At 41.2% G+C, this 20973-nt stretch overlaps 4 protein-coding genes across 7 annotated transcripts; 3 read left to right on the top strand and 1 right to left on the bottom strand.

The window, feature by feature from the left end:
- The first annotated feature begins 629 nt into the window (after positions 1-629).
- Positions 630-3634, top strand: LOC115758278 (protein 5NUC-like). Its single transcript, XM_030698844.1, has 7 exons — positions 630-651; positions 1454-1678; positions 1738-1888; positions 1943-2199; positions 2260-2554; positions 2615-2912; positions 2969-3634. The coding sequence occupies exons 2-7, from the start codon at positions 1461-1463 to the stop codon at positions 3526-3528; spliced, it is 1779 nt and encodes a 592-aa protein (XP_030554704.1). The 5' UTR covers positions 630-651; positions 1454-1460; the 3' UTR covers positions 3529-3634.
- Positions 3635-4703: 1069 nt separating this feature from the next.
- LOC115763779 (protein 5NUC-like) lies at positions 4704-9280 on the top strand. 2 transcript variants are annotated; one of them, XM_030706510.1, is made up of 7 exons: positions 4704-4766; positions 6965-7195; positions 7257-7407; positions 7475-7731; positions 7815-8091; positions 8148-8448; positions 8515-9280. In XM_030706510.1, exons 2-7 carry the CDS (start codon positions 6972-6974, stop codon positions 9084-9086), a joined length of 1782 nt encoding a protein of 593 aa, XP_030562370.1. In that variant the 5' UTR covers positions 4704-4766; positions 6965-6971; the 3' UTR covers positions 9087-9280. The 2 variants fall into 2 exon arrangements, with proteins under 2 accessions (XP_030562370.1, XP_030562363.1); XM_030706503.1 differs by having other exon boundaries at positions 4710-4930.
- A 184-nt stretch (positions 9281-9464) lies between these two features.
- LOC115759255 (protein 5NUC-like) lies at positions 9465-11452 on the top strand. The gene is made up of 5 exons (XM_030700159.1): positions 9465-9758; positions 9819-9954; positions 10008-10264; positions 10320-10596; positions 11103-11452. The coding sequence occupies exons 1-5, from the start codon at positions 9559-9561 to the stop codon at positions 11373-11375; spliced, it is 1143 nt and encodes a 380-aa protein (XP_030556019.1). The 5' UTR covers positions 9465-9558; the 3' UTR covers positions 11376-11452.
- Positions 11453-12941: 1489 nt separating this feature from the next.
- Positions 12942-18414, bottom strand: LOC115759714 (serine-aspartate repeat-containing protein F). Of its 3 annotated transcripts, none has more exons than XM_030700720.1 (4): positions 18363-18414; positions 15320-15695; positions 15075-15227; positions 12942-14022 (listed from the first exon to the last, which is right to left on the bottom strand). In XM_030700720.1, the coding sequence occupies exons 1-4, from the start codon at positions 18412-18414 to the stop codon at positions 13119-13121; spliced, it is 1485 nt and encodes a 494-aa protein (XP_030556580.1). In that variant the 3' UTR covers positions 12942-13118. The 3 variants fall into 3 exon arrangements, with proteins under 3 accessions (XP_030556580.1, XP_030556589.1, XP_030556597.1); XM_030700729.1 differs by having other exon boundaries at positions 15075-15224; XM_030700737.1 differs by lacking the exons at positions 15075-15227; positions 15320-15695; positions 18363-18414 and adding an exon at positions 14245-14333.
- Between the last annotated feature and the right edge of the window lie 2559 nt (positions 18415-20973).

The raw sequence follows: 20973 nt of genomic DNA, 5'->3' as shown, positions 1-20973 counted from the left end.
TACTAGCACGAAAGTTACAGTAGCTAAATAAATACTTGAGTACATAAGTATCTGTGTGCTTATGTGTGCATGTATGTGTGCATTGTTGATATTTGCGTGGGAACATCGCGTTCTGTTTAAGCAGCTGTTCGACATATAAAACAAACCTGTAGAATGTAATATATGTACGTGTGAGGAATGGCAGTATCTTCTGCATGAAACACGCAAACAGTATGTATCTGCAGGTCTGCAAATTTCGATTATACCTAGAACTTGAGTTTTTATCAGTATCTGAACCCAATGACACCTATGGGCTAGAGATGCGCTGGGTGATAAGCGCCCCGCTGTGTTCTGCTGCTAATATCAGTTTGTCAAAAAAAAAAAAAAAACCAAGACAATATTGGAGAGATAATCACATCACAAATAGCAATTAGAGTCGTAGTGCTCGTATCTGTAAATAAATACAATAGAGCTATTAAAATCATTGCCTCCGACTGAAACACAGCCAAAAAAAAAAAAAAACAGAATAAAAAAAACAGCGACAGTCGCAACCACGCGCTGCTCGTATCGTAATCGGGCGCTCAGTGAGACAATATTCATGTATTTCGGTTATAGCCGCTGTTCCACGACGTTTTTGGGCCAGTTTGTTAGCGGATTGTGCGACGAGAGCATGTAAGTACCGACGGGCTCTGGCTGGGCACAGAGTTTCGAGCTACCTGCACAGGTGTTTCTTCTGTTGCACTACCTGTTGGCCAGCTGATATCGTGCAATTGTCAATTTGTATTATTCGTGTGTATATGGAATTACATGTAAATGGAGATTACCTTTGTTTTGCAATGTTCGAAGAACCACTTAAAAACAAGAGCGAGGAGAGAGAGCTAATTTATCTTGCAGTATTCGAATCGAATCCAATATTCATTCATTTCTTGTATCTACACAGCGCACACCGCAATCACCTGCTAATTAATAGGTATTATAGTCCATAACAATAACAAACGGGCTGTGCTTAGTTGTTGTCTTTGTATATACATACACAAATTTAAGTCCATGCGTAAGCACACACGTATACATATTCATTTTTTAAAGAGGCCACAAATCATTTAATGAACGAAAACCTGCGTCCGTCCATCGTTTCACGTAGCTCGTGCAGGTACATGTGTTAGATTAGATTTAGTGGCTACTATAATCTCGAATATTGATTTGCTTTGAAATTTTGCAACCAATACAGGCCATGTCCTCTGCTGATAAGCTGTTATTTATTAATGGATCGCCAAAAACAAAATTGATTTCTCTTACAACAAAATATATCAGGAACATATATTATAGATATCATAGATATAACGATTATTACGAAATTAATAAAAATCCCCCACTGACATTCGCAATTAAATTCGAGATCCAATTGCGTAAGCTTCGTGATCATATATTATGTACATATATAAGTATTACATGTAATATACATACACCTCTTCAGCTCGAGTATGGCTTATCAGTTGATTATCGTGGCGTGCATTTTGCTGCTCAGCCAGAGTACGGCCAATCCCATTGCTCCGAGAAGCGTTGCCACGGAGCTCATAATTCTCCACAATAATGACATGCACGCGAGATTTGAGCAGACGAACAAGAACGGGGGCACGTGCACCCAGGAGGACGCCAATACGGACAAGTGTTACGGCGGATTCGCCCGTGTTGCCAGCGAGTAAGTGGATCTGACTGAATGATCTAGGGGAAATTCTCAACAAAAACCAATTCTTTCAGAGTGCGAAAATATCGAGAAGAGGCTAAGAAAGGAGGAACTCCCGTGTTTTATCTGAATGCAGGTGACACCTACACCGGAACAGCCTGGTTCTCGGTCTTTAAGGATAATATTACCAGCGCTTTTCTCAACAAACTGCAGCCGGATGCTATTGTAAGAGCCGTTCAGTTCGTAGATATACTATATTAACTACTTTGCTTTTTGTAGTCACTTGGAAACCACGAGTTTGATAAGAATGTTAAGGGTCTGATACCATTCCTCAATGCCGTGGAGTTTCCCGTGTTGGCGTGCAATTTGGATTTGACAAATGAGCCCGAACTGGCGGCGACTAAGAAACTGGCTAATTCCACGGTGCTAGAGACAAACGGAGTTAAAATAGGTGTAATTGGTTATCTCACGCCGGATACCAAGAACCTTTCCTTTCAAAACAGTGTGGAATTTGCCGAGGAAATCGTTTCAATCAAGTAACAGCGCCCGATTCTCACATAAATCGTAATATCTGACCTCTTTGTACATATTTTCAGCGCTGAGGCACAGAAACTAAAGGATCAAGGCATCAATATAATAATTGCCTTGGGTCATTCTGGCTACCAGAAGGATCAGGAGATTGCCAGAGATTGTCCGGATATTGATATAGTAATCGGCGGCCATTCGCACACTTATCTGGACTCAAATCAACCTGTCGCCGACAAGGACGACACCAATCCTGAAGCAGTTCGTGGACCCTACCCCACCACGGTGGTGCAACCAAGCGGCAAAAAGGTGCCCGTCGTACAAGCTTATGCTTACACCAAATATCTGGGAAAACTGCATGTCCAGGTTAGTTCAGAATTAAGTGCCCATTAGTATGTGATCTAAGCCCTTCCCCTATTTATCCAGTTTGATGCAGAGGGCAATTTGATTGAGTTTGATGGATCGCCGATACTTCTGAACGCGTCAGTAACGCAAGAGCAGGACCTGTTGGATTTGCTTGAGGTATACCGTCCGAATATCACGAAGCTGGAACAAACAATTGTCGGTTACACCAAGGTCACTCTTGAGGGCGGCAATGTGTGTCGCCTGAGGGAATGCAATCTCGGCAATCTCATTGCGGATTCCATGGTGCACACCCGAGTGCTGGAAAACAAGGGTGGCGATTACTGGACAGATGCTCCTATAGCTCTGGTGCAAGGCGGCGGTAAGTCTGACAGCTTTGAGTCGGAGTCAATCTAAGTCCAAACTTTTATTTTGTAGGCATCCGCAGCTCCATTGACAAAAATGCGAACGGTTCCATTACGGGCAGCGACATTCTCACAGTGCTTCCTTTCGAGAATAGCCTCTATATAACGCGTATTACGGGAAAAACATTGCGAGCTGCCTTGGAACGTTCTGCCCTTGTTCGCAACACGGACTCGAATGGCGGCTTCCTCCAGTTTGCCGGCGTACGCGTCGAATACAACTACGACAGGGAGGAGGGACAACGTGTCGTCTCCGCCCTGGTGCGCTGTGCGGAGTGCAGTGTGCCCACCTACAGCAACCTTAACGTATCCGCCTACTATAAGGTGATTGTGTCCGAGTTTTTGTTAAACGGAGGCGACGGATACGTATTGACCGAGGAGCATGAACCGTATTCTGAGCTCTTGCAGAAGAACGATCAGTTCGCGTTCGGTCAGTATTTGGAGGCGCGTCATTATGTCTATCCCGAAATCGAGGATCGGATTGTGATCCGAGGTCCCACAGATGCTGCCGGTAGCATAATTGGCTCTGTAGCATTGATAATGCTGTCTTCCGTGCTCACGCGATTCTTTAACTAGTTCAACAAGTTGTAAATTGTTCCAACTATTCAACTGCCTAGGCTTGAATTTATAAGATTAAATGTACAATAAATATCTTAATGTCCCTATAGATCTCTAGCACAACCTACCATGCCTTAGCTTGTGATCTTAAGAAGAACATAAGTTTAGAATTTCTCAAATTTCACATCTATTTGTGGCATCACGTGCGCAAGTATGTGTCAAGTGCTTTTAAGTATATCTGTGCATGTGTAAATGCACAAAACAGTCGAGTCACTGAACACATTTCGTTTATATAGTAGAGATTATTGTGATCATAAACTCGAACTCAGCATAATGCGATAAGTCACAACCTTATCACAGGTAATGTAAATGATTTGCCATTTTTACACTACACTACATAAAACTGAAATCAGGCTGATTTACAAAACAACCCTCTGTTTATGTGCTTCCATCAGGCATTAGTATAAACATAAGTATTAAAACATTCTTCCTAACAATCTACCCAAACCTGAATAACTAATGGCCTATACTAACACTCCAGATTGTAAATTGCAGTAACAAAATGACAATAGTTATAAACTGAAAGATATTTGATATATATGAACTATTCAAACTACGTGTAACAACTTTTTTATTGGCGCTTCAACTATGTCTTAACTTTGAACTGACCGTTTTTCATGATACACCGCGCATAAACGAGGTATGCGTTGATTTTGTGTGTCTGGAAGACACTTTACTTTAATTTCCAAGTCAATGCATTTGAGTAATGTGACAATATACACTTTAATTTCAACATTGCGCCAGCGACAATGATAAAAACGGCAGATAAGCATCAGATACACATACATACAGACACTGTATGGCTGTTTATGCAAATGTATGTGTGTCCAGCTGCTAGTAGTATGCTGAGCATAATTCGCGATCGATGCTCAGGCCGCAGCTGATAAGACAGCCATGCAGACAACGGAGAGTATTTGCAACAGTAAACTGTCTCTCTTATGCTCGCTCTCTCTCTCCCTCTCTCTCTTTTGCGTGGGTGTTGTGCAGAACTGCAAATTTGTAACCAATTTCGATAAGTGACAGATGACAGATCGGCCGAGAACTGAACTAGCGCCGTTCGCGAAGTTTGTCTCTCCGTTTGCCTCTCTGCCGGGCATTCGCAATGTGTTTAATGACAGTGCGGCTGCGGACGTTGGTGGCAACGGTTGATTCGCTGCTAGCGCGAATAGGTTACATTTGTGATCTTCGCATGTGTTGTACGTACCTCGAAGGAGTTCGCGCGTGTATGTGTGTGTGTGTGCGTGTCGCATTAGCTTAGCCAATTTGGCTTGTTATGGCCCTGTTTCCAGGCAACATACACTTTAAGGTTTTTACAATCGATTTGAATCTGGCAATTGTAACTGCTCGCTTGTATCTACAGGTATATGTGTGCGAGTTTACACTTACCTTTTTACGGTACAACAAGTAGATTGTTTATTGTGGGTATACCATAAAAAATGCATCTGCGACACAAACATAGTTTATTTTAGTGGCCCGTACTATTCTGCTACACTTAAATTAATTGCTTGCCGTTTGCGGCTGTGGCTATTCCAAAGTCATTCCCGCTGTGATATATGAGAATTCATCTAAAAGTGATTATTTGCAATTATTGAAATTAGAGTTGAACTATAAAAAGGTTGCTAATGAGTTTAACAATTGTTCTACTTATATTATCAAGCTTTTAATCACAGCAATATATTATTTAACTTGTTTTTTTTAAGGCAAAGTTGAAGGTCTATAAACATTTTAATATTTTTAGGTACTGGACAATTAATTAGAGTCCATATTCACCCAGATTTATTTGAATAATGACGAATACTTTTGAAATATAAAACACTTTCCTCGCGGGCAAGCAAGATATATATATATTTGATGTTAAGGATTGACACGTAATTGTGTAATTGTGTGTTATTTTTCTTAAAGTCATTGACATCCGACAGAAACAGAAAATGCCAACATAAAATTGAACCTGTGCCCGTTGTCAAGTTGAGTATTTTCAAAAAAAAAAAAAAAACAAAAATTTGTTGTGTAAACAAATTAATTGGGCTAAAAATCAAGCTGGGCAAAACAACACTCTTGCTCTGAAACTCGTTTCTTAATATTTTATTCGTTTTTATATAAATTATCTGTTTGCTTTCGTAATGAAATGTCGAACCGACTATTTACCACGTAGATAACTTGTTTTATGTAAGCGGAAGCAATTAACTTAACTTACATGTGAATTTAGGTGACAAGCTAAAAAATGTACCCTAACTCATATTTAACAATAAGTAATTAAGTTCATATTGATAAACAACAACTTTTAAGAAACATTGTAAGCCAACAAATATTTGGGCACATGGAGAGGGTAACTACCAAGTCGTTCATAAAGTGTGTTAATAAGAGGTGTAGGGCATTCGGAAGGTGTAACAAAGGTGAAAAAATTCTTTGAAAATGGATTATAAAAACGGGATATGGGGGGATTCACATAGTAGTATTATTATGAGGGGACGTATTCGACGGTCTAAATAGATATATATTACTCAAACAGTTTGTCCAAATTGAATATAAAGCTTCAAGTTTTTGTTGGAATTTGTTATATTTTAACTTTAAATATTGCAATATTTATGAATCTATGAAAACTGGACATGAGTGTATTCATAAACAAGTATTTTATCGACTTCTGCGACGGTCTTAATCTATATATATTACTCAATCAGTCCGACAGTAAGCTAATTGCATATCAAGCTTCAAGTTTTTGTTTGAATTTGTTATATACTAACTTTAAATTATTTACAATATTTATGAACACAACTTTGTGTTGATCATATATATATATATAAAGTGAGTTACATTGAATTAAATATTACTAAACTATACTCTGGAATAACTTCGGTGTTTGTGGCTCGATCTATTATACGCATTTTTGCCTACTGGCACTGGGTATTAAAAGGGAACTTCCCAATTGTCTTGATTTTTGTATTAAAGCATATGAGTATATATACATATCCATATATTTTATAGGGGAATAAACCCAGGCCATGATCAAACTGCTTTACATATATTTGGAATGCATATATATAAGCACTTGTTGGTGTTTCAGCCTCTCCCGGCATAAGTTGTTATAATTAGCGAATAAAAAAGTAAAGTAAAAGTAAAAGTAGCCTACATATGTATATTTGCAAAATTATGGATTGGCTTAGGTTCAGCTATTATGTGTGAAATTGTTTCGGGTCATAGCAGCAAGAAATAATCAAACTTTTAGACTATTAGGGAAAGCTCGTTCCATTTTTGAAATATCGATAAGGATCGATTTAGAGTCTTACCTTTTGATTACTAATGTGTTGAATATAATTTGGCCAAGTGCTTAGACCCGTGTTTTAAGGTATTTAGTTGTGTGATAAGCTTGTCCTTTTTTTAATTCTTCAAACTCTAGTCTTAAAATGGCTCATCAGCATAGGCTTTTGGCCATCCTGCTGTTACTGGGCAACAGAATCTCAGCACATCCAATAGAAGTGAAGCCCGTCGCAGCCACAGAGTTTATTATACTCCACAACAATGACATGCATGCCAGGTTTGAGCAGACGAATGTCAACAGTGAGAGCTGTCCGCCGGAGGATGTTAAAAAGGACAAATGCTTTGGTGGTTTCGCTCGTGTGGCCAACGTGTAGGTGGTAGAAAAAAAAAAACATTTCTTAACTTGCCTTACAAACATCATTTAATTTCAGAGTTCGCAAATATCGGGCAGAGGCTAACAATGGAGGAACCCCCGTGTTCTATTTGAATGCCGGTGATTCATATACGGGCACCGCGTGGTTTACGGTCTTCAAACATAAAATCGCCAGCGATTTTCTCAACAGACTGCAGCCGGATGCCATTGTAAGAACAAATAATAGAAAGTGTTAAGAACATTTGACATTTATTTGGTGTACTTAACAAACGCCAGTCTCTAGGAAATCACGAGTTTGACGAGAAAGTTGAAGGACTCGTACCCTTTCTGAATGATGTCAACTTCCCAGTATTAGCCTGTAACCTGGATCTCACAAAGGAGCCTGCCATGGCTGCCTCTAAACATCTAGCCAATTCGACAATACTGGAGGCAAATGGTACGAAAATTGCCGTGATTGGATACGTTACGCCAGATACAAAATTGCTGTCCCTAAAAAACAACGTGGAATTCAGTGAAGAAATCATATCAATCAAGTGAGTATACAAATTCGAATTATATTAATATTGCATATTAATTTTAATTTTATTTTAATTTTATTAATTTTCTTCACTTGCAGCAAAGAGGCGGCTAAACTCAAGGCTCAAGGCTTTAAAATCATCATTGCCTTGGGACACTCTGGTTATCAAAAAGACCAGGACATAGCCAAAAATTGCCCCGAAGTTGACCTTGTTATTGGCGGACACACGAACACATTTCTGTTCAACGGAGAGAAGCCAAGTGTCGAAAGTATAGACGGTCCTTATCCCACCGTAGTTACACAGAAGAGTGGTAAAAGAGTTCCCGTGGTGCAGGCCTACGCCTACACGAAGTACTTGGGTAAACTTCACGTGAAGGTTGGTTGAGGCGCAAAATGTCACAAAATTCCTATTAATCATATATTTCTTGACAGTTCGATAAAGATGGAAATTTAATCGAGTTCGATGGTTTGCCCATCCTATTGGATTCTGGAGTTGCGCAAGACAAGGAATTGCTTAACCTGTTGGAAGTTTACCGCGAGAATGTCACGGCCCTGGAGAAGTCCATTGTGGGGCATAGCAAGGTGTACCTTGAGGGACGTAAGACCGTTTGTCGGTTGGTCGAGTGTAACATGGGAAATCTAATCACCGATGCAATGGTATTCAGTAGAGTTATGGAGGATCAGGGCGGAGATTACTGGACAGATGCGTCTATTGCCATTCATCAGGGTGGCGGTTAGTTTTCTCAAATGACAAACCGTATCGAATGTTCCATTTGGAAAGTAACCTGTCAATTTGCAGGCATACGCAGCTCAATCGAACGGAAGTCCGATGGCATCATCACTCAGAGCGATCTGTTGGCGGCTCTTCCCTTTGAAAATGATCTTTATGTCACAAGAATTACTGGCAAGACCTTAAGGAACGCTCTGGAACATGCGGCCGCGGTTAGATATAAGGATTCCGACGGAGCATTTCTTCAGGTATCCGGCGTACATGTGGTCTACAATCCGGATATGCCAGAAGGTCAACGTGTCACTTCTGTGCAGGTGCGTTGCGCCAGTTGCACGGTGCCAACCTACAGCAGTCTGAACGAGACCTCCTACTACAATGTGATTGTGCCGCAGTTTTTATTAGACGGAGGAGATGGCCACGTAATGATTGAACAAACGAGTCCTGTGTCGACACGTATGCAAAAAACTATTCTTGAAGCCGTTCAGCAGTACCTTCAGCAACGGGAATATGTCTATCCGGAGGAGGAAGGCCGCATTCTTTTCAGGGGACTAGGGGAAAGAAAATCTAATGGATCCACGATAAGCATTATGAGCTCCTTGACATTGATGCTATTTTCATTTGTTGTAAATCGCAGCTTTTAACTGATCTTAATGTGAATATGCATCTAATGATAAACACAGTGCAATACAATAATAACAAAAAAAGAATACAAATATTAATAATATTAAATGTTATGTTATTAACTATATATATATTTACTATCAGCCGACCCTTAAACCAAATAATTGGAAAGGAACAGTTGAACATAAACCTAATTGATCCATGCTTATATTTATTTATTGGGTTTCTGTATGAATTGTGTAAAAATGTAGTCAATCCAAACCTGGAATCAAATCATATATGTTGACCTTGGGCTGGGCTTGTTTCGAACTGTGAACCTAGCCTCCGAAAAATGTGGCAAATAGACTCGATTTAAAGCTGAAATTTGTGTTGTTGAAAACTGAGTAACAATTCGTTTAAAAATTATATCCAACTTATCTGAGCAAGTTTTCTTTTGCATTTATGTGAGAACAAAAATATAAAAGCAGACCTTAGGTTTCTATTGCAATTTCCATGGATTGGTTAATAGTGCTCTGGAATTTAATACTTCTCCCGCTGTTAACCACAGGAGTCCATAGTTTTAGATTCACAATTTTACACAACAACGATATGCACGCCAGATACGATCCAATATCGAGCAGCTGCGGCAAGTGCCCCAAAGGAGACGACGAGAAGGGCCTGTGCTTCGGAGGGTTTGCCAGAGTAGCCACTGTGTGAGTTAATGCTGAATTTGTACGAAGGATTACAGATAACAGATCGACTACTGATCTTAGTGTGACGCAGGCTCGGACCGAGGGTTCCACGCTTTATCTGAACGCAGGCGATACCTTTCACGGCACGAACTGGTACAGACTCTACAAGGGGGATCTGGCAGCCGACCTATTGAATATACTCAATCCCGATGCAGTGGTAGGTAAGAGCGAAACATACATCCATCTCGTAATCGTTGGATTACTTGGCAGTCCCTTGGCAACCACGAATTCGACGACAACTTTGAGGAATTTCTGCCTTTTCTCAAAAAGGTCAGGTTTCCCATTGTGTGCTGCAATTTGGACCTGCGTATGACCCCAGAGCTACACAATCTGGGGAATTTAGTTCGTTCAACGATTATTACAAAGTTGGACAAGAATATCGGCATAATTGGTTATCTTACGCCAAGCACGAAATATTACGTGCCCTATAATTCAATTGAGTACTTTCAAGAAATACCCTCTATTAAGTGAGTAGACTGTGAATACAACTATAATTGTCAAGTCTCTAATGACATTAACAAGCTTGGAGGCGAAGAGGCTGCGCAATAAGGGCATCAACATCATAATTGCCCTTGGACATTCTGGCTACGAAGTGGACAAGAAGGTTGCTCTGCACTGTCCAGACGTTGATGTCGTCATCGGTGGACATTCGCACACTTTTCTGTACACGGGCACTCCGCCAGAGAAAGAGAAACCGGAGGGAAAATATCCGACCGTGGTGACCAGACGAAATGGTCAACAAGTTCCTGTTCTTCAAGCGTATGCATTTACAAAATATATGGGTAAAATCGATTTGGTGGTGAGTATTTTACGGATATATTAGACTTCCTTAATAAAGGAAGGACCGTAAAGCTTGATTTAACCAATATCTTATATGGTTAGTAAATTATGTCGGTCTTTCCTTCCGTACGTATGTATGAACGCAGGGATCTCAGAACCTATATGAGGTAGAGACTTGGAACGTCGGTCCTCCTAGTGCTCGCGCTGTGCGAGCTCGTTTTAATTAATCGATAACTTGCTCTGTTTCCAAGAAATCGATCAAAATCGATATCGATTATTTAATTCTAATTCTTTTTTTGGCTGTTGACTTGACGCGTTGGCATGTTGTGTGGTCTGTTACGAGTTCGAGCCCTATCGAGGGAACCATTTTTATTCTTTATTTAAATTTATTTATATTACTGGTTTATTATTAATAATGGTATTATCATCATAATTTTTATTAAAAATTTATTTAAACTAACAAATCAAATCAATCACAACACATGTTAAATTAAATACAATTTCATATTTTGTTTATATTTTTAGTTTGACGATAATGGGAACTTGGTAAATTTCAGTGGCAGCCCCATTTTATTGGACTACTCGATTCCGCAGCAAGCCGATATAATGAGTCTACTGGCAGCGAAGAGACAGCGGGTCGATTACCTGGACGGCAAGGATGCCAAAAAGAAGACTTCGTTTTTGAAAATGATGTTTTCCGAATCTGCACTACAAAAATCCACAGGATACGCAGCAAGCATAGTAAACATTCTGGCCTTATTATTGTCATTGTTTGTGTTATTACGAAATAATCGATAATCTAAACATTTTTCAGTTTCATATTTTTACAGAGTATATATCCATAAAAGAAAATGGAAAGCAATAAAGTTGTGAAATATATTTAAGGAATTAACAAGAAGTGTAAATGCGTGTACGGCATTGGTGTTCATATATACTACACAAGAGGATATTACCCGGCCTTGCTCGTGAAAAGTGTGTTGCTTAGAATTTTTTAATATTACATTTTCACGACCGTGGATAATTAAAATCTACCCAAACCATCTAGATCTCATCTTCTATTAAATATGTTAATATGTTCAAAGTCCATCGAATAAGGAAGGCGACTGACCTTTGAAAATGTGTTGTTGGTAGAAGGGAGTTTAGGGTATCTCCTAGTCGGGAACTCCCGACTACAGCTTTTTTGTTGTCTCAATTTGGGGAAAGATGCATGGGCCAATATTCACTAAGATTCGTTTTAATAGAACAGATCAAAAATTGTCTGCAATTGTTGCACAATTACCTAATACCGCGTTTTTTGGCTTTGTTTTCACCCATTTGAATTGGGTAGAGGACATTAAAATGAATAACCGGAATGATTCTTATGTTCCGCACTAAATAATACCTGTTACCTGTTGCTGTCGTTATTGTTGTAGTTGTTGTTGTTGTTGTTGTTTTTGTTGCTGCATTTCAAAGTTGTACGTGAGGAATGTTTACCTTTTTGTGAGTCTGAGTTTGCCGTTTCAGCAAAGGAGAAACTTTTTTATATTCGTTCGTTGGACCCAGCTAAACATTTCAAGGTTGTCTTCAGAGCCGCCAGAATGCCTGTGTGTGCCTGTGTATACGATTGAGTATACATACATACATATGTGCAGGTGTAAAACTGTATAGACCCCTTTCATTAACCACTTTCCGGCATCAGTCAGAAAAACTTCAAACGAACCCAAAGTCAAAATCAGCCGCCCTCGTCTCCGTCTCCCTGTACGACAAAGTCTGTGCTTGAGGTGGAGTTGAGATGCTGGCCAAGTTAATGGCAAGGGCCGGGGCGGGGGCGATGGCACTCCCAGACTGACGTCTTTTAGTTATTGTTAATGTGTTCTGTCTACTGTGAACAGTCCAGTGTCTACTGTGAACAGTCCACTGTCCACTGTCCGTCACGACTTCATCTTCATCCTCATCCAGTTGTGAGTGACACCAACACCCTGGCACATAAAAGCTGATGTAATGCGTCTGCTTCAACTCTTTTAATCCTCTTTTAAATTAAGAAAAATGATTTGCACATTTGACTGCAAGCCATGCCCAATCCATGCCCTACGCTTGGCCATGTCAGGTAAACTTTAGAATTCACCAAGTAATTTATGGTTATTGGCTTTTGGCTAACTAAATGGGCATTAACTTGGCAGTATAATGCGCCTCATAAATATCCACGTCCATAATATTGCCAAAGGCTTATCAATTCTTTCTCTATTCTATTCTCTCTCCCTCCCAACTAATAGAATATCTTTTTTACATTTACCAAATTCGTTTTATTAATCGAAGAGTTTTGTCATACAATTAAAGCATATATTATAGTAAATAGTATATAAGTTTAATATCCACACTTTCAAACTGTCTAGGCGGCATGGAAAGGTGTTCATTAATTTCTACAGAGAGTATAAACTGTCGTGGGTCCGCAGAGAGAAGCGTCATTTTGCATGGTGATTGAAATGAACATTCCTCAGTGGAACCCACGTCAGGGCCCCAAAACCTAGCTCCTTACGCTCGACAAACTTATTATGTGTAAAACTAAAAGCTGTGCGGTTCTGGCAACACCTTGAACTTACGCGAATCGTCGTTGCCAACGACGGCGGAGGTCTTGCCCAGGACACGCATGGCGTTGGAGTAGTCCGAGTCGATCTGCGGTATGATTTGTTGCTCGTTGGGACGCAACGTGCGAATCAGATCGCTGAGCGAGAGCGACGTCTGGGGGCTGATCTCGTCCTTGCTGACGACGGCAGCGGCACGCTGCAACTCCTGGGAGCTGGTCATCTTCTCAAAGTCCTGGGCGATTTGCTTGAGACGCACCTCAATGGCCGGCGACTCCGTGGAGCTGGGCAGCGCAGCTGGTGGTGCATCGCTGACCCTGACAGACGACTCGAAATGCGAGTCCGTCTCAGACTCAGACTCGTGATCTGCGTTGCCGTTCTCGTCCGCATCTGGCACATCCTCCTCGTGCTCGGGCTGGTCGTCGTTGGCATGGGATTGCAGCTGCAGCTGCAGCTCCTCGATGGAGTGCATTTCGTTGTGCAGCTCATTGTCGTTTAGCGGAAAAACGTGCTCCTTAACGTCGTCGCCGTCGGTCAGCTCGCGTGCATGCTCATTGGAGGCATCGCCGCCTTCGTGCTCGTGCTCATCGAAATCAGTATCGCCGTCGGCATCGTCGTGCTCCTCAACGTCCGCCTCCAGGTCTGTCTCCACATCGGCGGCATCCGAGTCGACCAGCGACCGATCGTGATTCAGCTTGAACCACACCGTCGACGGCTGCTGAGCTGCATCTGCCGCACTGTCGACTGTTATTCCCGACGACGACTTGGGCTTGGCGAACAGACTGCCCCCGGCGCTGGTGGACATGATGAGCGGCAGTGGAGTTGTGCTGGGCAGGCCCAGCAGTGCGGCGGGTGTGCGTGGCGTGGTCGAGGTGATGGGGCGTCTATATAAAGGAGGAAGAGAAAGAGGAGAACAGCAACTTGATTAAACACACAGAGATCAACTGTGGATCGACTGGCAGCGAGCTTGGCAATGGGTTAGTGCGAAAGTGCGAGTCTGAAGCTAAAGTTAGTTAGTTGAGCACAAATCTCAGTGACAACAAGAACAACAACAACATCAACAACAACAACGACAACAACATCTATGGAAAAGCTAAGCCCCAAACCACCAATTCTCAGCAGGAGTCTCGAAAGTGGCGCTCAAATAGCCCCAGTTGCTGCAAGCCTCAAGGAAATCAATGAATTTTTAAATTTAAGTAAAACAAAATAAATAAAAACAAAAGGTTTTCATTCAACATGATTAAGTTACATTTTGTTGCTTAGCGTTGACATTCATTGTTTTCCTTGCTGATTGCACAATCAATTTTCTCAATTTTCTCAATTTGCATTTTTCTTGAATCTCGATTTGTTGTAAAAATAATTTGCATAGTGAACTTTTTAGTTAGTAATAGGCTGATAGCTGCGCATTAGTCTTTCTGTATTAGGTATATGACATAGATACAGATACATCCGGAGATCCTGAAGCGGATCCGGCATCTGTATATATGTGTGTTGTATGTGTGTAGTAATGGTATATTTTAACGATTTGGGGTTTAGCTCACCTATTTGATTTCGTTTTTGTATTGTATTACTTTTTGAACTGAACGCTTGGCAGCGTTCCATATAAGTTTCTTTTCTTTTGTTTTGTTTTTCTTTTGTTTTGTGGTCAACTAAATTAACTTTTATTAATCACGTATTTGATCGGTTGCTCAATGCGTTATGTGTTTATAAATATGTTTATTTTTTGTTTTGTTTTTTGTCGGTGTTTCGTTTATCTTAATTAAGGACATTCGCTTAAAGTGCAACTTAGCGATTTATTATACTTAGAGGGGGAATAGTTATTATTGCTTAGGCGTTTGTAATTCAGTTATATATATTTTTTTTTAATTTAGATTATATGATTTATGCTTGTTTATATATCGTTTAGTTGGTGCCCATGCTCTCTAGTTGTCCTTACCCCTGCGCAGACGACACCGGAATGCTGCCATAGTTGTAGTAATAGCAGCGGGTCTGCTCGCAAATGAAGTCCTTCACGGCCGAGCAGTCCTCGGGCATCCACTTGAGCGTCGGCTGCTTCAGTATGACGCAGCCCTTCTCGGCACCACTGCTGCTATAAAGACAAAGGGGCAAACAATACGTAAATCGTTAAAGTTAGCCTCAAGTAACCCCATGTATCCCCACGCTGGCCGAGGCCTGACTTACCTGTCACGTGCCGTGCGCTGCGGTGAGGTGTTGCTGTTGTGATCGACGGGATCGAGCAGGCCGGCCTGAATGGCATCGGCCGAGTTCTCGAAGAAGTCAAATGTGGCATTGAACGGTAGTCCGGTGCTCATCCATAGGAACATGCCCGTGCCCAAGCGATTTCCGGATGTCCAGAAATCATAGTTGCCGTAGCCGGCATTCTTCAGATACGTGGTCATCGACTCGGCCTTCTCCTTGGTCTCGAACGAGGCCAGCTGCAATCCCAGCGATCGACAGTACTGGTAGGCCAGGAAGTAGTTCAGCTCCGGCGAGTACGGATTCATACGGCTGATAAAGTACTGCACGCCATCCAGATGTATGGTGGTAATTCGTTGACCTAAACGCAAAGAACAAGGGAAAAATCAAATCAAATCAAAAAAACTGAATTAGCTAATGCTCAACTTGGAACGGGAATGGGATTTGGACTGGGGCCAATGAACCCGCAGACCGAGACAGTCCGCTCTGAATACTGAGTAATCGCAATAGGTAACCGTAACGGTTGCGTTTCGGCATCGAATGCGTAATCATAGAGCCGACAAAAGTCAAAAGATATCCAAAGTAAATATCATTAAATAGGATTACCAAAACGAGTCATACGAATGACAAAACACATTTTTCAGCGTATGAGCTTGGTGCCTATAAAAAGCCGAGTCCGACTTGGACTTGGACTGGAACTGGGAGTCGCAGTCGAAGTTGGATTCAAGTGCCTGATGATTCATTGCAATGTTGTTAATGATGATGATGACCAGAAGCATTTATCGGTCTATGACCCACAACACACAGAAAGATACACAGACAAACAGATACAGATACAGATACAGATACGGATGCAGATACAAAAGCTAATTACACAAAATCCGATGAAAAATAATGGCGCTGATGACATTAATTAGCTCAATGGTAAGAAGCGAGGCACCAAGAACGAAAGTTACTGCCTCATTTTCAGCTTTTTGGGGTTCTTTTACCTCTTATGTAATCGCTGCGCCTCAAACAAAACCCGATCTCAGAGATGACCATGACTTGACTGGGGCCTAGGGCTTGGTCAGGGGACAACAGGTAGCTGGCCGGTCGGCCAAAGACGAATCCCTCATTTTCTCAGCCCGGGCCAGGCACTCGGAGCGTGCTAAACAAATACAACTACGACGACAACAACAACTACAACCTGTCATGTTTGTATTGTTGGCCTTACCCAGCTGGAAAGTCAAACATCCATACACCCATGTCGAAGATATTTTCGTTTTCAACTCTGATTCGGAGCCTCTAGCCAAACGGAAGAGTGCCTCGGCGGACAGTTGCCTATTTATGGAACTTGTCTTGGATAGACAACGAGTATGCCTGGCATATACTAGCTCTATACGTCGTTCAGGGCCCAATGTTTGCCAGTCTGAAATATGTATGTATTTCTCTGTGCGTGTTTGTATATGAAATTATTTCCGGCGATTTAAATGCAAGACACACACGAAGTCAAAGTCTTCTGATTTCAATAAGTAAACGAAGGACTGTCAGACCCACGACACATTGTCATATCTTTCTTGACTTCTTGCCTTCTTTTGTCAACTGAAGTGAGGTGCCGAATAAATTGTTTTATTCGTTTTCTCTTATCTTGAGGTAATAAACCATCAAATTTAGCCAACAATTGTACCGAATGCTACTAGAAAATCCTGTCTTAATTATATATTGTAAATGTGTTTTTTTTTTTAAATTTAAATTAAATATTGTATTTATTAAATAGCTTTTTATAAGTCTATTCAGTAGTTAAATAATATCTGCAATCCTCATTCATATTTATTATTAAATAGTTTTTTATAAGTCTATTCATAATTTAAACTATTTTCCTGCACCTTCTGTGAAGAAGTTAAATAATATCTGCAACTTTCATTCATCCTCGTGAAATTGGAGCACACCAAATCGCAATTGGCTTCACTTGATTCCAGCTCTCATCGAGCTGGAGACCTAGGTAAATGGGCATTTTGCATTGCTGCTAATTTGACTTGGACTTCTGCATGAACTGCCATCGGGTAAGCCAATAATTGAGCTGCAGTTGCCCAGTTTGCCAGTTTCCCGTCTCCAAACCTAGTTGAGCACTATAATTCGAGGTAATTGCGTTCGCCTGGCCCCTTATTCACTTATTCTGGAGCGATCTGGAGTCCACGAATCTAGCACGTCTCTAATGATGCACTCAGAGTCAACTCTGGCGGTTCGCTGATCGCAAGACCCGCGGCGCAAACGTAATCAAATGACGGGACGGGTTAAGCCTAGTTATTTGTTGGCACCTAACTTCCCCTCCGTTTGGCGGGTAACTGATTACTATGCACGGGCAGCTCTAGATGCAGTCGGGATAAGAGCGAAATTGATAAAAAACAAAACAGCTTACGGCTAAGAGAAAAGCGCACAGAGCAATTGAAAAGCGGGAACAATCCAATCAAAGCTGGCAACTTCCCTCCCTCCACTCATATTCGATGAAAGAAAATGCATATTTAATGACTCAGAAATAATGTTGGGAATTCTTAATCCATTTTTTTGTGTCCCCTTGATTATTGGTGTGTATTTACGTAGTTCTCTCTTAAAAACTGTTTATTTATTTTAAATTTAAATAGATCTTACAAGATCTCTTCTAGATCTCTTGCTTAAATAAAAATAAATCAGCGCGAAGACTAATTCTGTGAGTTTATAAAACATTTGAATACCATGCATGTGTAATCTAATGTAATGTAGATTTTATTCAAAAAGATTATATATTTCTTGGTCAGTCAACCGAATCTCGAGGATCCCTGCTTAAGTCCCAGGCGAGTTAAGGAATGTAGTTCTAATTTGGTCAGTATTACGTTAAAAGTTACTTTGATTCCATATAAATAAATATGTGCTATGCTAATTATAATCATTTTTAGATATATTCTCGATGAAGTAATTCAAAAATACTTAAAAGATTTGAATATTTTTTCTAGTCTTAGTTTAGATTCAATAGAATTTTGTTAAGTGGTTCCTTCTTAGTTCTATTACTAACCTGCAGCGCATGCCAAAAGGCTGAGCACACAAAACAAAATGATTTTTGCCATATTTGAATCAAGAGGTTATAGCTCTCGAGGATCTTGGTGCACAGGCGATTGAATAACGAACGCGTTGATGCTGTTGAGATCGAGGAGGAGCCGTTGGCACTTTTCGTCGCGTTCACTGTAAGCCTTCGACTGAATTGACTGATATCCAGGCTATATCACGCAACCGCGAACCGTCAAGAAACTGAAGAAGAAACTTGCTGCTGCTGCTGCTGCTTCCAGAACGCCAACACTTCCAATTCCAGTTTCCAGTTCCCAGTTTCAATGAGAACTTCCTATTCCAATGCGCGCAGCACGATACGAATTGAGCCGATCGACGATGGCGATGACTCGCACTCAGCACACACACGCACACGCACACAAAAAATGACACGCACGTACACGTACACGTACACACACTCAAACACTGAGGCGTCGTCTTAAATCCTTGCACTAAATGAACACACAAATAGAACTTGAGGACTTTGGGCTGTTGCTGTTGCTGCTGTTGCTGTGAGCTCTGTTTGGATCGGTTGTTGCCTGGCCAAGTACACAATGGTAAATGTCGTGAAGATGGCCAGATTCTTAGCTTAAAAAGGAAATTGGCGGACAGGCCCAAAGGCCAATTCATATGGGCCTATGTACATGCATACATGCATATATACAGACATACACATATGCATGTGTGAGCATGAATGAACGCGATGAAACAACGAAAGCAGCAAAGAATACAAATACTAATACTAATACAAGTGTGACGTTGGCAGCAGAGAAAAGACAAGAGCCAGCCAGAAGCAGAAACAGAAACAGAAACAGAAACCGAACCCGAAACCGAACCTAAAACACAAACCCGAACCCGTACCCATTCCCGAAAGCCGAACAGCTATTTGCGCATTTCGTGCTTGTGTGCAGCGGGTGTGTGTGTGTCCGTGTGTCTGTGTGTGAGTGTGTATCTGTGTCTGCGTGCCTTTGTGTGCGTGCTTGCGATCGTGCGGCACTGGGACTTGATGACTTCTTGGTCTTGGTCGGGCCAAGGCCCGAACTCACTGGAAGACAAAGAGCGCAATAAAGCCGCGACGGTGGCGTCGGTGCAAAGGTACAGACAAGCGGGCCAAAACCGAAATACCAAACACTCACACACACACACACACACACACACACACACACAAATACGTACACACACATGCAAACGTGCCTGAGCTGCACGCTGCTGCCATCATTCCAATGGGAGTCGCAGTCCGCAGTCCGCTGTTCATTGTTAGTTTTATTCTTTCTCCCACAACGCCGCTTTGGTTTTAGGTTCTGCTGGTCCCACTTCTTACCTGGCTTGTGTCAGGGCCTCGGTCCCGTCCCGTGCCACGACTTCATCGCCATCGCCACCGTCAACGTCACCGCCGCCGCCGCCGCCGCCGCCTCTGGCCACAGTTAGCTCCAGCCCTGCGCGGTGGTTCCATTAATTTGGTACGCTATCGCAGTTACCGTCGACGTCGACGTCAACGTCGACGTTTCGACTGGTTTGTGGTTTCGGTTTTACGATCCCTGCCTGGAAGCGTGAAATGTAATAATGATCTTCTCTTTTGCATTTTGACAATAATTCTGCGGGTGCTCCGACCAAATATGCTTACCATATACCAAAAGGCCAACCAAAAGTTCCACAATAAAAAATTGTTATATTCGTTAAGTATTCATATATACATGCATACATACATATATGTAAATATATGCATATGTATTTATGGCAAAGTACATAAATTCTTGTTGACATATTTATACCAATTCGCTTAAGCCTTTAATATTCCCTATTTATTCATCTAAAAGCAATTTCATTTAAGGGGTTCTTTACTTTTTCCTTATTTCATAAGATCTAGAAAGCTGAACAAGAAAAGGCTCTAGTTGGAAGTTTCTGACTAGGAGATACCCTGTTCCTTCTTCTACCAGCACCAAATGCAGCGCGCAGCTAGGTGTTCAATTTTATGACTCTAGCCTTCAAGACCTAAGATTCCTGATCAAGAATATATATAATGTTGGAAAAGCTTCCGCCTGCCTGTTGCATACATTTGCACAAAAGCATTATACCCTTTTACCCATTTTCAATGGGTATAAAAATAGCCGAAAACGTTGTTATGAAACCTTACCTTTCGCTGGGTTCCAAAATCGTTTTTAACGATATTTCTGAAAATTAATTTGAGACGTGCTTCACACTTTAAGGAAATCCAAAACGACAACTAATCCATATTTCCTGTGTGGATAGAAATTGTTGGATGATAGATTAGTTTTGTCCGATCGGCTTCAAACTTATTATTAAGGTAAATGCGTTTTGAAGGATTGTTGGAAGTCCACTTCGCTATACTCTTATGGGGATTAAAGTAATACGGAAATATTTTAACTTTCTCAAGTGTTATTAGAAATATAGTTACTTAATTTTCCGATTTTGCCTTCGGCTAATAAGTACAAGCCTCTGATTTCGGTTCGTAGTTCCTATAAAATTGGGATTCAATGGAAGTTCACAATTCATTTATAAGATAAATAAATAACTGAGTGTTACTCCAATCCGACAAATTATATATATGTATGTAAACTAGT

This window comes from Drosophila novamexicana, unplaced genomic scaffold (genome assembly GCF_003285875.2).
Source record: "Drosophila novamexicana strain 15010-1031.04,08,12 unplaced genomic scaffold, DnovRS2.1 tig00000008-arrow-pilon, whole genome shotgun sequence".
Lineage (NCBI taxonomy): Eukaryota > Metazoa > Arthropoda > Insecta > Diptera > Drosophilidae > Drosophila > Drosophila novamexicana.
The sequence above is the reverse complement of the archived record's forward strand: the minus strand, read 5'-3'. Positions and strand labels throughout refer to the sequence as shown.

Excerpts from the sequence above, each read along its gene's own strand:
- LOC115759714 (XM_030700720.1), bottom strand. The coding sequence starts at position 18,414 with ATGGCAAAAATCATTTTGTTTTGTGTGCTCAGCCTTTTGGCATGCGCT. Across the intron at positions 15,696-18,362 it reads CCTTTTGGCATGCGCTGCAG|GTCAACGAATTACCACCATA; the intron begins GTTAGTAATAGA and ends CTTTGCGTTTAG. Across the intron at positions 15,228-15,319 it reads CAGCGCACGGCACGTGACAG|CAGCAGTGGTGCCGAGAAGG; the intron begins GTAAGTCAGGCC and ends TTGTCTTTATAG.
- LOC115759255 (XM_030700159.1), top strand. The coding sequence starts at position 9,559 with ATGGATTGGTTAATAGTGCTCTGGAATTTAATACTTCTCCCGCTGTTA. Across the intron at positions 9,759-9,818 it reads TTTGCCAGAGTAGCCACTGT|TGTGACGCAGGCTCGGACCG; the intron begins GTGAGTTAATGC and ends TACTGATCTTAG. Across the intron at positions 10,265-10,319 it reads CAAGAAATACCCTCTATTAA|CTTGGAGGCGAAGAGGCTGC; the intron begins GTGAGTAGACTG and ends GACATTAACAAG.
- LOC115758278 (XM_030698844.1), top strand. The coding sequence starts at position 1,461 with ATGGCTTATCAGTTGATTATCGTGGCGTGCATTTTGCTGCTCAGCCAG. Across the intron at positions 1,679-1,737 it reads TTCGCCCGTGTTGCCAGCGA|AGTGCGAAAATATCGAGAAG; the intron begins GTAAGTGGATCT and ends CAATTCTTTCAG. Across the intron at positions 2,200-2,259 it reads GAGGAAATCGTTTCAATCAA|CGCTGAGGCACAGAAACTAA; the intron begins GTAACAGCGCCC and ends ACATATTTTCAG.
- LOC115763779 (XM_030706510.1), top strand. The coding sequence starts at position 6,972 with ATGGCTCATCAGCATAGGCTTTTGGCCATCCTGCTGTTACTGGGCAAC. Across the intron at positions 8,092-8,147 it reads TGGGTAAACTTCACGTGAAG|TTCGATAAAGATGGAAATTT; the intron begins GTTGGTTGAGGC and ends ATTTCTTGACAG. Across the intron at positions 8,449-8,514 it reads TGCCATTCATCAGGGTGGCG|GCATACGCAGCTCAATCGAA; the intron begins GTTAGTTTTCTC and ends GTCAATTTGCAG.